The sequence below is a fragment of the Artemia franciscana genome, chromosome 13 (genome assembly GCF_032884065.1).
Source record: "Artemia franciscana chromosome 13, ASM3288406v1, whole genome shotgun sequence".
Classification (NCBI taxonomy): Eukaryota; Metazoa; Arthropoda; class Branchiopoda; order Anostraca; family Artemiidae; genus Artemia; species Artemia franciscana.
In genome coordinates this window covers 647,564-664,638 of record NC_088875.1, presented here as the reverse complement: position 1 = coordinate 664,638, position 17,075 = coordinate 647,564, and the positions used below count along the sequence as shown (strand labels likewise).

General features: G+C 36.2%; 1 protein-coding gene across 1 annotated transcript in view; it reads right to left on the bottom strand.

Moving 5' to 3' along the window:
- Positions 1-12,470, bottom strand: part of LOC136034358 (tRNA dimethylallyltransferase-like) — a 172,372-nt gene extending 159,902 nt beyond the window's left edge. Inside the window, exons 1-4 of the mRNA XM_065715492.1 lie at positions 12,273-12,470; positions 7,463-7,600; positions 6,687-6,818; positions 6,408-6,580 (exon numbers count right to left, since the gene is read on the bottom strand). Of these exons, the coding sequence (XP_065571564.1) occupies positions 6,408-6,580; positions 6,687-6,818; positions 7,463-7,600; positions 12,273-12,410 (581 nt within the window). The 5' untranslated portion in view covers positions 12,411-12,470. The remainder of the gene's footprint in view (positions 1-6,407; positions 6,581-6,686; positions 6,819-7,462; positions 7,601-12,272) is intronic.
- Between the last annotated feature and the right edge of the window lie 4,605 nt (positions 12,471-17,075).

Genomic DNA, 17,075 nt, shown 5'->3' with positions numbered 1-17,075 from the left:
TCAGAGCAAACTAAGAACTCCTCAAATGCAAAATGCTTGAAATGGATCAAAGTACAATGTTGAAATTATAAACTTATCGCATTTAAAAGTGTTAGACAGGGCCCCCAAATCACCTAGCTTTATAATTCACGAATCCGAAGCACCTGTATACAGAGGGAGGGACTCCCCCAGGATCCTTCTGAGGCTCTGAAATATTCAGAATCCTTCCGATCCCCCTGAAATAGTCTTTTGAAGCAAAAATTTTGCTGGGTAAATCCAAAAACAGGGTAAAAATTTAAAGCCCCTGAATTATACGAGTCCCTTTCTCGATGAGTAGTTCTGATTATCTTTGCATTGGAATCTTTACTCTTTTCTTGTTTAAATGTTTCCCTAGTTACTAATTCAGTACAAGGGGTATTGGACAAATAACAGAGAGTTTAATTATCCAATATTCCTATAAAAGGATAAAATTTTAAAGCGCAGCTGAGCTCTGAAACGAAGTATTTTTTTTCAAGAAAGTAAAATGACAAAACAAATAAAATACGACAGGCACCAGGATGATGGTTAATGAGCTCATTCCTACCCCCATCCTCTTCGGACTCTCAGATTGTGATGTCGAATCGTTTTACGATGTTTCCTACAATTTCTTAAATAATACGCCTCGTTCGTTTTATATTTTATATCCCCTACCTCAAAATGCCTGCATTCATGCTTAATCCCTGCATTCATGCTTAAAATACCCATTATCATATATGTCAAGTACTGAGAAAATTATGGTACTTTGGGAGGCCCATTAGCATGTGATTCACTGAACTAGCATTCCCTTGTTTGATAACTTTGATTTTGTCTTTTTAGTTACACAAGTATTCAAGTCGTGTCATGATCATTGAAACAAGGGCCTGAGGGTCTATTGTAAGATTTACCAGCATCTGCAACTAAAAACATGAGCCTAGACCTATCGTTGAAAGCTTCTGCCTAGTCCTGTCCTGTTGTGAGATCAACCTGGAGAGTAAGGTACTTCTTAACTTTTGTCCCATGGTCTTTATAGTTTTATCGGAAAGAGGTATGAACTTAGAATAAATATCAAACATAGAGTTATAAAGGGATATATATATATATATATATATATATATATATATATATATATATACATATACTTTTTTACAAAGATTTTAGTTCAAAAGTTACTAATAGGGTGGATACGAAAATTGAAGAACAGTATTGCAAATTTATTTAAGGGGGGATGCCATCTGTGTTTTCACAACATTCCGAGATAGGACACCCATTAATTTTTATTGAGCCGGAAATAATCGTACCCCTGGGATGTCATTAAACTTACAGGACTTCGTAATATAAATAATCTAATCACCATCAGCAGCATATGGTAAGTATCAAGCATACACGTTTTAAGCTGAATAATATAATCTTGTAACAATTTACTTTCCAACACCTTTCAAGGAATATGGAATCTTCTGAAAGCTCTACACGCAAGGTTGCCACCCCTAGTGATTTATCACCATTTCTAGCTATTTTTCATATTTCCTAAATAGAAAATCACTAAATCAGCACATAAAAACTAGATTATTGGAGAAAATCACAAAATCAATCAATAAATCAACACACTGCAGTGCTTTTTTCTTACTGGGGGGGGGCAATCCTGTCTACGTGCCTGCACAGGGCCGTTGCCACTAGTATAGACAAACGACCATATGAATGGAAAGGGTTCAATTCCCAGACTAAGATAAAGGTGTGAGAATCTCAAAATATTACTCCAAGTCAAAATCATACTTTCAGCGAAATACAAGCTTTTTTCGATCTTGCTAGGGCCGATAATATTCCTTTACCGTCATAAAATTTGTTTAGCAAATCTCTGCTGCCAAACTCAAATATCATAAAATATTTATATCAGCTACCTAACCCACTCCCCTTTCTCTCTCTCTCTCTCCCTATTTCTTGATAGAACAAGCTACAAACTATATTTTAGGAGAGAAAGGAACAGGAATAAATACAATGATGACCCTGCTTATCATGGCTAAGGACTACCTCTTGTTTCCACTTTCAATATTTGCCCTTATGAACTGCCTGGAGGCCAAAATGACCAAGACTAAATTTACATTTTCTTGAAAAGCTAGTGTTAAACTATCGCACTTGATTAACTCTTAATTATTCACATCGAAAACGATATTTCCTAAAATCGAAATAAACACCAAAAAACGACAAAAATAAATGTTGGTACTCAAAAATCAAATTTCTGAATACAAAAGCAAAGACCATAAATATCTGAATGTTGTTTCAGCAGATGCGATAGACGGCCCACAAAAAAAAAATCGTATACGGCAGATGGCGGAACCCAGGTTTACGACATGTGTGCCGGAATAAGTATCAATCCAAGATATACATCAGGTGGCAAAGAATGGACAGCTACTTAAGAGAATGATTAGTACTACTACTAACAATTCACTACAGAACCAACCAACCGAAACCAGCACAGTTACGAAAGCTCACCCTGTATCTAAATCTATTCAAAGCCACCCTCCCGGAAAATCTTCCCTTGCAGCCTCCTCCAACCCATTCGGGACGACCTACTTTTCGTTTGGTCCCATAAAGTTGACTGACAAGGAAAATATTTGGCAATCTGTCATCCTTAATCTGCAGAACGAGTCCTAGCCATCTTAACCTTTCTCTCATTTTAACCAAGTTGCACATTTACCGTGCAACTTGCTGTTGAAATAAGGTCAGTCAGACGGTTACCCAAAACAATTCGTGGACAACTTCTCTGGAAAACGTATGACAAATCTCCTTCATCTTTCGAGGCACCCACGCTTGAGAACCGTACTTGACCCCTGGCATCACTGTAGATTCCAATATTCTATTCGTTTTTCGCAGTTTATCTTCCTATTCTTCCAAACATTTTTCGACTGTGAATAAATACTCTGACCTCGGCTATTCTAATTTTAATATCTTCACGGCACCCACCGTCTTTACTAATAATACTACCTAGATAAGTGAAGCTTTCCACTTGATCGATCTTCTCGTTGCCATCCAGTCATTACCCAACATCACCTCTTCACCTTCACTTGTTCCTAGTCTTAGCGACTTAGTCTCTTAAACAATAATTTTCAAATCTATTCTTGAACTCTGAACTCAACCTCTAAAAATTCATTAATTTTGCGAGCATTTTCATCTAGGATGGTCATATCATCAGTATAACCTAAGTCTAGGAGACTTCTACTTCCGCATTTGATTCTGTGCTCCCTCATTTGCTCCTCAAGAAAAGGTACACCAAAATGATCCATATAAACGGGGATAGGAAGCAACCCTGTTTTGCTCCTGATTCAGTACAAAATCAGATAATACCTACCTTAACCGCAATCACTTAAATGTATTTATCTGGTACAGATAAATAGAATTCGCTGTAGCGATAGAATTCGCTACACGTCTTCTATCTGCTGAATCGAACGCTTGCTCATAATCAATAAAACTACGGACTAAAGGGGTCTAATAACACAGGAACTTCTCACTAAGATCGACGCAACCTCTTCCCTTTCTAAAAACACACTGTTGCTCTCTGAAAACTTTAACCACAGCATCTCTAAGTCTAAAAAGTATCATCACACTAGGTAATTTGCTTCCAACAGGAGCCAAGCTAACGCCTCATTAATTACCGCACTCATTCTCATTACCTTTTTACATAATGGTTTAATTAGTTTTCCTAAAATCGCTAAGTACTTCCCCTTTCTTCAACCAATCTTATTTGTAATCTTCAGTAAATTTTCATTCAGTAAATTATCAACCATCATATTAAAAAAAATTCATGTACCACACTATCAGCACATGGAGTTTTATTTTTTGCAATCCTTTTAGTACCTTCGCTAAATCATCCCCACAAAATAAGTCTTTGTTCACTTTCTAGGTGTCGCAAACTTGTTCATTCTTTTCTATATCTTTTCCTATAATTTTACCAAAGTTTAGCGCATTTTCAAAATATACTGTCCATCTTTCATTAACGCTTTCCTTATCACTGATTGTGGACTTGTTGGACTTGTTCCTATCCTTAAGATGGAAAAATTCGGGTTGACTATTCCCTCTCATTAACATGCTAGTACCGTATTCTACTATTGTGCCGTCTGGCGGCATCTTCCACATCTTCAGAAGTTTTACCATGGCCTGTATTTCACACCTCTCTCTTTCATATTTTAATGCTTTATCCGTTTTCCTTACATTCCTCTAATTTTTGTATGAACTGTCTCTCAAACATTTCTTGTACAAGCACTTCCTCCTCTCTACTAAACTTACAGAATTTTCACTAATATTCCTACCCCCGGTTCCAGCTTTCCTCCATACGACACCATTTGTGACTTAACAAATTTTTTTTTGTAAAATTATTCCATCCATCTTCTACATTTTCAGATTTTAGATTCTCCAGTTTAGAATTCAACTATTCCTGGAAAGTTCCTCTCAACTTCTCATCCTGGATCATATCAACGATATAACCCTTCCTAAATGTCAGCTCTAAATTAATTCTAGAGTGTTAATTAATTAATTAATAAATTCTAATACTAATTAATTAATTAATGAAACTAATTAATTAATTCTAAGTGGTGATCTTTACTTTTAACATCAAACACTAAATATAGCCCTAATAATGTGGGCCATTTCTTGTTCACATCAATGCAATCACACCTTCTAACTCCTATATTAAACCAGACATATTCTTAGTTTGTGATTTATCTGTGTGATATAGAGCGTAATTTACGAAATATTATTTGAAATGATTTTAAAAAGTATCTAATTATAGTAGGAAAAAGGATTTTCTGATTAGTATAAACACCCTGGATACGAGCAATCTAAAGTAAGAATTTCATTAGTGTTTTTATGTAGTTTTTATATGTTCTTTGTGCTATATATGGGGCCACCAGGGGGAAAAGTGCATTTGAGAGTGAATAATTATTATAGCTTAAAGGAGCATACAAAAAGGAATCGAATATTATGTCACCTTGTAGGCTACCCTTGTCAGTTATGGAACCTACTGAGTTTTTTGTAAGAAACTCAAAAAATATATGAAAATACATGAAACAAAAGATCATTACCAAACAAAATCCAAAGTTGCAGTAACCTTCTAAATTTACACAGGTAAATCAATAAATATCATAAGCGATAACGAGGCTCTGATGATGAAACAGATTATGATGCTTAAATTATTACTTATTAATAGGGATTGTGAACTGACTGACTCAATTTTTCCTATTTTGGAGGGGGGGGGGGAATTTAAAAAACTTGGAAACAATTACCTACCTATTTTTATGCTTGATGTTCAGCTGGTCTACAAATCATATGCATCACATGATCAATGATCTACAAATCATATGATCAATGAAACCATATGTATATAAAATACTTGGAAGCATTATTGAAATGGAATGCCGCCATTCTATTCATATGGAATGGCACAATTCATTCATGAGAATAAGATGCTCAGCCCGACTTCTTTGGTAATTTTTAACCTAACATAACTCCAGAGTACCTTTGAAAACTATATCCCCTACCAGCATCTTTCACATGCAAAAGACCAATGCCTCTGTTTGCCAAGACCCTAATAGATTCAAAAGATGTACATTTCTTTATAAACAACCCATGACAACATGAATACTTAAAAATGAGGCATGTACTAAATGAGTCAACTTACACCCTTTACCAAGAAGGGGTTTGACCCTATGATTCGTACAACAGGATTCGTATAATATAATTTTTAAGAATTCATTCAAGGTGTAAGAATTCGTTCCGGGAGGGGGGGGGTCAAATTCAGAGACGAGGAACAGATAAATTGTACGAGTCAAATATAAAATCTCGAGGTTTCAGATATGGTATGGGCCAAAAGACCACGCCTCTCTTTGGTTAAACACGTTCCTAAAAATCTTACTAGAAACTGAAACTATTTTGAGCACACTTCATGCATTGAATGATTCTTAATGATAGGATATCAAAGTGTTAATAAAAAAGATGTATAGCAGCTATCTAAAATGTAGAGCCAAACCCTTTAAAGTGAACCCACACTGCCTTTCTATAATAAGGAGAAGGATAACTTTCAAAGAAAGTACACAGTATTTTCCATAACGGTTAAACACACTTTCACATAAGGAGGGGGGTATCCCCCTTGGTCATTGCAAGGAGCTCATAAAACGACTTAGGCCTGAAATACACGTTTTGTCAACTTCACACCCCCTACCCGCAATGAAAAAAATTACTTAATCTGTGCACCTACTCAATAGAATAAATTACTTTGAAGAACTTGATATTCTATTACTACTTATATAATAGTCACCTTCAACCTCAAACTAATGTTCAAATACTGCCCCCCCCCCAAATATTTCCAACCCCATCTTCCTACATGAGAACCTTCTATTTTCAAGATATTTTTTTTAACTTACCTCAAAATTTTTCGTCGGTCGTTTGGATGTAAAACAGATGCTGATTTCTCATCAACTGATTCCAAGAGCTTTATCAAAAACTCGTTACTTAACTCCTTTGTGGTTTCTTCAGTAAAAGGCGTATCCTCAAATCCATCAATCTTCCATAGCTTGCTCTCTCCCACTTTGCAATCCTAAAAATCACAACCTTTTATCTCACTTATATCACAACCCACCTTTTTTCACTTTTTTTTTATTTGCACTTTTAGAATAAAATGAACTTTGCTCTTTTATGCTTACACTTATTCCTCTTTTCCTTTCTAAGGCATCACTTTCATCACTGATTAGCTGATTCCAAAGGACAGATTCCACGTAGTAATTGGTGCCTCCGACTATGATTGGAGATTTCCCAGCATTCAAAATTGTATCTACCTGTGTACAACTTAAGGAAAATAGCTTAAGAAATTTGAGATTTTGAAACGAAAATCTAGTCAGTAATGTCTGATAACTAGTCTATGTATATACCAAGGAACAGAGATGTTATGCAGATTGAGGTGGGGGGGTTATTATGGCAAAGAAATACTAATCTTACTACCTCAAAGTTTAAATACAAATTTTAAAAAAGACGATTTGGGGACTATTTCTATGCTCTGTAGTATAGTAATTTATAAAACATTCAATATTTCTATAGCAATTTATAAAAGAAAAACATTTAAATTTTAAAAAATCAAGTCATTGGGCTGAACACGCACTTTTGGATCGTTATTACTTACATAGGTAGTTCACCCTTACACCAGACACGAATTCCGAAGAAATAGATCTGTCTCGTATTATAAGAAAAAGCCAATGGCCTCATATAATGGCCCCAGTAAAGGTGGCAAAAAACCTCAAGAAATCAGGAACCAGGACCATGTGGCGGCTAATACATTAAAAAAAAACTTCAAAGGAATCTTTTGACCCTCACATATCTTTGGCTTTTCTGGGTGCTGTAGAATCATAAGAAGATAATATAGGCAGCCCCCCCCCCCACCAGAAAAGTGATACGCCTGTGAATGCATAATTTCAACAAAGGATACGATTGGTAGGGCAGCATTCCTGAAGTCAATAACAGTAAACTGCTTCAGTGGATCTACACAGCTTATCAAGTGATGTTTAACAGATCTAATTTCTTCCTTAGTCACTTTGTTGGTGATTATATCAAGATGCTTGTAAACCTGAAAAAAAAAGTTATTATTAGAATTCAAAATATATGAATTAGCACTCTTGCAAGAAGAAGAGATGTTGGGGACCAGCCCTTAGAAGGCTTTCCCTGCAAGACTTTGGGGAGAAGGGATTAATTTCTTCAACCTAAGGTGTTAAATGTGCACATCTTTATGTTACCTTGGAATAGCCAAGCTATTGTGTACATAAACGAACACAGTAAAAGAAAGGGCAAAACTAAAAATCTTTTTCTAAATGTCTCTGGGTCGGACGTTTCCAACGTTCAAACCTCCATGTTATGTTATTTTAGATCAGCTACCTACCCTAGAGACGTAGCGCCCCTACCCATCACCCCCCTATCTCTTATTTTTTAAGAGAGCAAGTTACAAAGTATATTTTAAAGGACACACGAAAGGAAAATAAAATGACGATCCCAAAAGCCATAGCTAAGGTTTCCCCCCTCCTCCCAGTCTGGGTCCCACTATCAGTATTTCTATGAGTCGCCTGGAAGTGAAATGTTTTAGCGTTGTATTGGTACTTAATTAAATCTTAATTGTTTAAATTTATAAAGATGATTATACTCACAGGTTTGGTGATTATATCAAGATGTTGTAAATCTCAAAAACAAGTTGATATTAGACTTGAAAAATACATTATTTGGGACTCTTGCAAAAAGAAGCCATATATTGGGGACCTCCCTCTCCTCAATAAGCTTCCCCGCTTGGGCAGTTCTGGGAGAAAGGATTAGTTTTACCAGCCCTAGAGGTGTGTTATGCCACATGACTTGTGTTGATCTAACAAATATCAAGTTCTCTATTGACGCTAGAATTACCACCCTAGTAAATACACGTGTAAGCGATTCTGTGATAAATATATATACAAACTAATAAATTGTTTTTTCTTTAATGTTTCTTGCACATCTCAGTAAAAGACCAAAAAATAATTATAAGCAGGGGTGTAGCTCCAGCATCTCCGTTAAGGGGGGGGGGGGGGGGCAAGAGGGGTACATATCTGGAGAGTCAAGGGGTATGGGCTATATAATAGTTTTTTTCTCTAAATTACTGGGGTGGCAACTGTCCCCAAACGACGCCCCTGCCTATAAGCTAAGCGAATTCAGCAACCCACCTCCATGAAGATATTATACTTAATACTATTCCTAACCATGTCAAGAGTAATACATACTTAACTAGCATATCAACAGCGATAATTTCCTTTAGTCTACAGAGACCAGTCCAGTGTATTCACAAAACAAAATTGTTTTTGTCTACAACAACAAACCAATGTTCTTCAAAACCAGTGTTCTTCAATGATCAATTGATTTACTGACTAGATTATTCTCAGGTATCAACCTTGGGGGGAGTATCCAATGATTTGCCTTTTGAGATGAAAAATAAAAATTCTTAGACCATGAGATAATCATTTTCCAGGATGGGGGTGTTTCAAAACCATTTCTGGGAGAAAACTTCTCCCTCTTCCTGCTTTCGGGTATGTATCCTGAAATTTCTTTTGGATTACACAAGACAAATCTAAATTTCATTCTTGTCCTCGGGGTTGTTCTAAAAGGTACGATAATATGGATTATATTGCTATTCTTGTAAGCTCTCTTGACCTAGTTTCTAGTACCATCCAGGCTAACCTTAGAGTGGCATAAAACTGCCTCTTGAATGTTAAAACTTGACCCCCCCCCATTAATAGAAAAGAACAATTTTAGCCAAATAATCCAAGCCACTCCTAAAAATCTTTATATCTTACAAGAGATGTGAAACTTTAAAATTTAGAGGGAGTCTGGGTTAATGTTGACATCATCCCAGTGTTTCATAGCCACAGTGAGACCCCAAAAGTGAAAGAATCAGAGCAAACAAAGGAGAACTATCAGTTCCAAGAAATGTACTGTTGTAACAGATAATGGTTGGGTTTTATCTTGGGAGTTCTTGTGTTCCTCACTCAGCAAAAGCTCAGAATCGAATTAAAAGTAACAAAAGCAAGTAGTCAGCTGTGCCAGAGTATATAAAGACTTCTTCACTGTTTTTCTGTTTCTCAAAAGAACAGCCTTTCAGCCAATATACTTATCCACACAATTTCTCCACATTTTGTAGATAGCTATTAAGATACTTTTTTCAAACTTCTTACTTTTTAGCTTTGAGAGGAAGATTAATTTTTGATGTTTCAAATGTGTATTTATTTTTTGGCATTGTGGATTCGAATCATAAAAAACTTACATTCAAAAATTCAATTTTGATGTAGGCAACATCATAAATTAGGGGCTACTCAGAAGGAAACATTTTAATAAAATATAAACAGTTATGATGACCACACTGCCTTTCCATAACAAACATGGAAACACACTTAGAAACAGGTTTAGAAAAAATAGGAGAAATTTTCTCAAGCCAGTGGAATTCACTTCAGTGAATATTTCCGCCATATGTCTAAGGGCTGTCCTCAACACACAGAAGCAACAATATATAGAAAAAAAAAAACTTACATTAAAATGCAACTTTAAAACGATTTTTTTTTTCAAAACATTTAAAACAGTTCTAGCATCATTACTTCACGAAGTTAAAGTAATGCTTGCTGCCAAAAAAAATAAAGTTTAGCCTTGAAAGCAAGTATTAAATCATTTTTATTTCGTTAGAATGAATTTTATCATCTCACATCACTTTATCTACCTGTCCTTGTTGAAGTAATGATGCTAGGGCTGTTTTAAAAGTTTTTAAAGACATTTTTTGTAACAATGGAATTGTCCATAAAATATTATAAGGAATAGTTTAAGAATTTGGAAGTGTTTTATAAAGCAAGAATTTAGTTGTTATAGTGTTTTGTATATTTCCTAGGACTATATATGACTACCAGGGTTGAGGGAAAGTTCACTGTCAGAAGCAAAAATATGATTTTTGAAAAAAATATAAAATATGAATTATAGTTGCCACTTTTATTTCATTAAAATGGTTCCTTCTGAAGGGCCTCTAAGTAGAATGTTGCATAAATGGGATCAATTTTTAATTCACATTTTAAAAAAGAAACCATAGAAGATATCTACAGACCATGAAAGTCACTTCTTGGCATAGGCTAAATTATGGAAAAACAAAAGCCATTAAAAAGTGGTAACTGATAAAGGTGAAGATTAGCTACTGCTTGTTACAGGCAAAGCTGAAATGATGTGTCTAATGTAACTAATTTCCAAGACCACACTGGCTATGCATGACACAATGAGAATATTGTGTGAAGGAGAAAAAATAAGGATGATTCCAGCTAGTGAAAAAACAAGAATAATATGCCTATTTTTTAGTTTAGACTTCTGGTCAACTGTCCATACTGAACAAAATTAAATAAAAAGTAGAAAATACAGATAAAAATCCTAAAGACAAATAGTAACACCATCCTTACACCCCTTAATTTAGTGTTTTACTTTCTCCTTATGGATTTTATCCATATTTCTTATTCTTCAGTTACCTTTGTGCACTGAGGATGATTAAGGAGAGTTCTTGACAGAATTATCTGCATAGTATTCTTCTTTCCACTGGCTAGAATTATCCTTATTTTTCTTCTTTTCTTCATTTTGAGTTTGATGTCTGTTCTTACAATGTTAATACTATATTCCAGAAAATTATATTTTAGCACACAACATTATCATTTGTTAATACATAAAAATTGACACTTCTGACAGTTTGCATTCCCATCTACAAGGTATATTAAGAATAGAAAGCAAGAAAAACTGTTGTGAGGAGAGATTCAGAGGGTTCCACTTTTTCAGGAAATTTACTATCCTATATATTTAGAAATTCACTGACAAAATATAATAATGATAATCATTATAGAGCTAATGCTTAAAGGGCTTTGTGAACTTGGAAGCAGATCTGGAATCACTTACTATGTATTTCTGTGGATGAAGACAGACAGGAATAAGTTTTACACCAGCTATGAAAATTATAGCATTAAAAAAAGGAGTAGGGTTAAAGTTAAGCACCTCCAAAAATGAGATAGGCTAAGTAAGAATTTAGGCTACCATTATTTTAGAATGGTTTTCATATTGTTTTAGGGTTTCCTTTGAATGGTACAGATGTTTTAATTTTATTGAAGATCTGTTGAAACAACATAACCCAGCTTTTAATTTATAATAATCAGGAAAGTCTTGTGCTTTAACAATGAATGCTAGCCTACCCCAGGACTGAAGTCAGATCAAACAAAATGTTTGATATCAGATCTAACAAATGCATCTTAAAATTGGAACAAAATTAATAATATGACTTAGAATACTACCCTAACATTAGAATGGTAATTATTTTTGAGAGCAGGCCTATACTCAAAACAAAATTATAGAAAAACTTATTTGCCCAAGGTTAAAACACTAGCCTAGGCATATCTTTTTTACTATTTCAAAAGGAAAAGAGAAACAGTAGGGATAGGAGCTTCAAAACATTTCCCAGGAGATAATTTAGGCTCTGAATTGATGGGTAACAGTTTCATTCTCTTAACTCAACTACTTTCCAAATTGAATAATTTCTGAGAATTTGTCAAGAGGGGAATCCCCTACATCAAAACATTTTCTCTTGCAAAGATTCCCAAATGGTAAGTCTAGTCTTACAAATTCATATGCCTAAATTCTACTAAAATTCCTTTGACTATTTAGACAAGTCAATTAGAGAATGGTAGGCTAGCCTAGACCTTGTCTACCTTTTTCAGGCCTACCTGCATAGAATCAGCACTGATAACCTCTGTGCCTAATTTTTCGGCTATTTCAACAGCCAGCTTAGATTTTCCCGCTCCTGTCACTCCCAAAACTGCAATCACTGGGTTTATATTTTTGTTTCTTACAACTTTATTCATGCTTTTAATACACCACAGATATTCACCATGCTTTTAAATTTGTTGCCGTTGAGTTGAAAATAATAAGACGCAGGAAGTTTAAACTTTTGACACAAGTGCTCAGCTCTTATTATTAAAGACTATTATGACGATTGACGAGCTGTGCGTAGTAAAATAGATACTAGTCAAAAAAATAATTTTGAGTCAAGGTTTTACCACTAATCTATTGTGTGTTCAATAAATAATGGTTTAAAAATGTGCGAATTAGATCAAACAAGGCAAGGCAGCCTCCGAAAATTTTTTCATTGAGTGTGGGAAGGTTCTTCCCCGGGAACTCTATTATTGGAATTTTTTTACTAGGATATTGTCATGTTTTTCGAACACTTTGAATCTTAAAACGGGCACTAGAACTTCTGATTAACAATCCATTGAGCCCCTTCGAAGTTTAGACGACCACCCTTTTTACAAAAACCTTATATACCCCCGGTGCATAACATACAACCCTTGTCCTAAAGGGTATTGGGTTTGTCATCCTCAAAGATATAATTTCCGGATCTTCCAAGTATGTTAAACGAAATGACTATCTCAAAATTTTGATTGGATATGTTTGGAAAAATGGTGGGCGTAGGAGGGGATTAGTTGCCCTCCAATCCCTTTCGACTATTAAAAAGGGCACTAGACCTTTCAGTTTCCAATCAAATGAGCATTTTTCGAAGTTTCTACGACGACAAATAGCCATCTCAAAATTTTTATCAGTTACAGTTCGGGAAAATACAAGGTTTGTGTATGGACGGGGGTTACCCACCCTCCCAATACTCTGAATCTCAAAAATGACATAAAACTTCTGATTAGCTATCCAATGGGTCCCCTTCGGAGTTTATACGATCACCCTATCTACATCAACCTTTTATTCCCCCAGGGCAGAACTTACAACCCTTGCTCTGGGGGATGTAAGGAGGCTGTCATCCGTAAATACATAAATTAAGGATCTATCAACTACGTTGAACAAGATGGCTATCTCAAAATTTTGATTTGATGTGTTTGAGAAAATGGTGGGCGTGGAAGGGGGTTAGTTGCCCTCCAATCCCATTTGACTATTGAAAGGGCACATCGCTCTGTTTCTTAAAAAAGGGCACTAAAACTTCTGATTACTAATCCGTCCCCTCTGAAGTTCATACGATGACCCTTTCTATATATACCCTCTACGCCCAGAGGGCATAATTTACAACCCTCACCCTGAGGGCTGTGGAGGTTGTCATCCTCAAAGACATAATTTCCGGGCCTTTCAGTTACATTGAACAAAATGGCTATCTCAAAATTATGATTGGATGTGTTTTTGGAAAATGATTGGCGTGGGAGGATGGGTTAGTTGCCCTTCTATCACTTTCAACTATTAAAAAGCGCACTAGCCCTCTCAATATCCAATCGAGTGAATTCTTTTTGAAGTTTCTACTACAATGAATGGTCATCCCGAAATTTCTATCAGATGCAATTCGGTAAAATACGAGGTATCTACCCTCCGATCACTCTGAATCTTAAAATGAGCACTAGAACTTTTGGCTACTAATCCAATGAGTCCCCTCCGAAGTTTATACGACTACCCGTTCTATATATACCTTATGTGCCACCAGGGCGTAACTTACAACCTTTGCCATGAGGTCTCTGGGGAGTTGTCATCCTCAAAGACATAATTTCCATACATTTTCATTATTAATTACGTTGAACAAAATGGCTATCTCATAATTTTGATTGAATGTGTTTGGTGAAAAGGTGGGCTAGTTGCCCTTCAATGGCAACTTGAAGCCTTATTATATACACTTTATATGCCCTCAGGGCATAACTTGCAACCCTTGCTCCAAGGGCGGCGGGGGGGGGGGGGAAGGGTGTGTGGTCATTCTCAAAGACATAATTTTCAGACCTTTTAACTACATTGAACAAAATAGCTATCTTTAAATTTTGATTAAACGTGTTTGGGGAAATGGTAGGCGTGTGAGAGGGTTACTTTTCCTCCAATCACTTTTGAGTATTAAAAAGGGCACTAGCCCTTTCGAAATTCCAATCGAATGGGCTGTTTTGTAAGTTTCTACGACAACAAATGGCCATCAAAAAATTTCTATCAGACGAATTTCGGAATAATACAAGGTGTGGAGGGGATATCCCCCTTCAACACTCTGAATCTTAAAAATGGACACTAGAAATTCTAATTATGAATCCATTAAGCCCCCTCCAAAGTTTATATGATCACCATTCCTATGTATAACTTATATGCCCCCAGGGCATAACTTACAACTCTTGCCATTGGGGCTGTGGGGGGGATTGGATCATCAAAGAGATAATTTCTGGACCTTTCAATTACGTTGAAAAAAGTTGCTTTCAAAATTTTCGTTGAATGTGTCTGGGGACATGGTTGGCGTGGGAGGGGGGTTAGTTGCCCTCCAATCAAATTCCACTACTAAATACGGCACTGGTCCTTTCAATTTTCTATCTTATAAATTTCGGGAAAATACTTGCTGTGGGGGGGGTATCCACTCTCCAATCACTCTGAATCTTAAAAAGGGTACTAAAACTCTTGATTACCAATCTAATGAGCCCATTCTTGATTTATCGCGATTACCCTTTTCTAATTGTACCGTATATACCCCAGAGCATACCTCATAGCCCTTACCCTGCCGGGTAAGGTCATTCTCAAAGACATAATTTCCCGACCTTTGAATTACGTTGAACAAAATGACTATCCCAAAGTTTTGATTGGATGTGTTTGGGGAAATGTTGGGCATGGGAGGGGGTTAGTTGCCCTCCAATCACGTTTGACTATTGAAAAATACAGTAGCCCTTTCAATTTTCAATCGAATGAACTCTTTTCGAAGTTCCTACGACGACAAATGGCCATCTCCAAATTTCTATCAGATACGTTTCGGGAAAATATGAGGTGTGTGTGTGAGGGGGGGTATCCACCCTCTGATCACTCTGAATGTCAAAAAGGGCAATAAAACTTGATTAGCAAAGGTGAATACGATCACCCTTTCTATATATACTTTATATGCCCCGGGGCATAACCTACAACCCTTTTCCTGGGGCTGTGGGGGGGGGTATCCTCAAAGACTGATGTTGAATCTGATGTTCAAACTACGTTGAGCAAAATGGCAATATCAACATTTTGATTGAATGTGTTTGGGGAAATGGTGGGCATGGGAGGGGTTTAGATGCCCTCCATTCATTTTCGACGATTAAAAAGGACACTAGCCCTTCCAGTTTCCAATCGAATGAGCCCCTTTCGAAGTTTCTATGACAACTCCTTTGATACGAAGTGCCCTGGTCTAAACGAAAATAATACATTAAAAAAAAAGTAATACATTGTACACACGTCGCTCTTTACTTAGGCAGCGCTATTGCGCTGCCTATGATTAAACACTTTGAATACAAGTCTTGTAGAATTAAACAATTTTCTTACAGTTAAACTATAATTAAAACCTGCTTTACAAGAAAATGTATCTAAATCTCCCCCCCCCCCTTTGCTTGAGTACAGTGTGTTCACCGTTCAATGTTGTGTCTGGGATATAATATCTATGATTTTTGTGTGAGCTTGTGCGAATCAGAACGGGGTTCAAACCAGAAGCAATACACGATGAGAGGGACTTAATGTAAATTTAGTCGTCAGCATTGTCGAAGTGCTTCATTCGATTTATCATTACACTTACCCTGCGCAAACACGACTCTCCTTGTGAAATTTGGAATTAGTGCCATAAAATCACTAGCAACTAACGTGCGTTGTACCAATAGGAATCGTTCAAGTTGTTGCAATTTCATGCCTAAAAAATCACACCATTCTTTAGGTGATAAAAATTGGTTTTGGAAGCTCTGCTATTACCTTATAATTTGTGTCTTGATTAAGTCACAGGGTACCCGGCGGCGGTCTCTCCCTCCGACAGAGAGCGCGCCTCTTACACCCTTTTCCAAAGAGGGTGCCTTTTGCTCAAGGCTCCCCATGTCACTTGGTGCCCTATGCGATCGCTTGCTTCCCTTACCCCAAGAGCCGCCTGCTCATTACAGTCAAAGAAACATCATATCAACATGGTATATCAAAGAAATACAATCTTTATGCGATAAGCTAAGAATAAACATGTGTGAGTAAATAATTATCAGCTGTTTTCAAATTCGTATTCTGTGGAGGTTTCTGACCTAGACAACATTTTGGATGATATGAGTCTCCGATATGGTGTTGACAAATAGGTTTTTCTTTCTGAGCTAACAGGTTCTTATGGTATCATTAATCAAAACTCTTTCTAATAAAATGAGATTAAATGGTCTCTGATTACAGCGGGCCTTTAGAACAAAATGACTTGTTTTGTTACATTGCAAAAAACTATATTATGATTAAGGTTATACACGAGCAAATTTGTTAAATAGTTTCCAAGTTAATTATCTAAGGATAATATTAGGTATTCTTTTGATTGACTGTATATCAAACAGTAATCTGTGCGAAAAATGTAGTTCAATCCAATCTTCTAGGGCTATAATGAAATAAAGCTTAATGTAACTAGGCCACGTTTTAAAAATAAAGGATACATCTAACTTTTTTTTCTAAGACTATATCTCCTGTCACTACCCATGCTCTTAAGACATACCTCTATAAACGGAATAGTTGGCAGGCCCCTCTACTAAGAGGATGCATATAATTAGGGGACC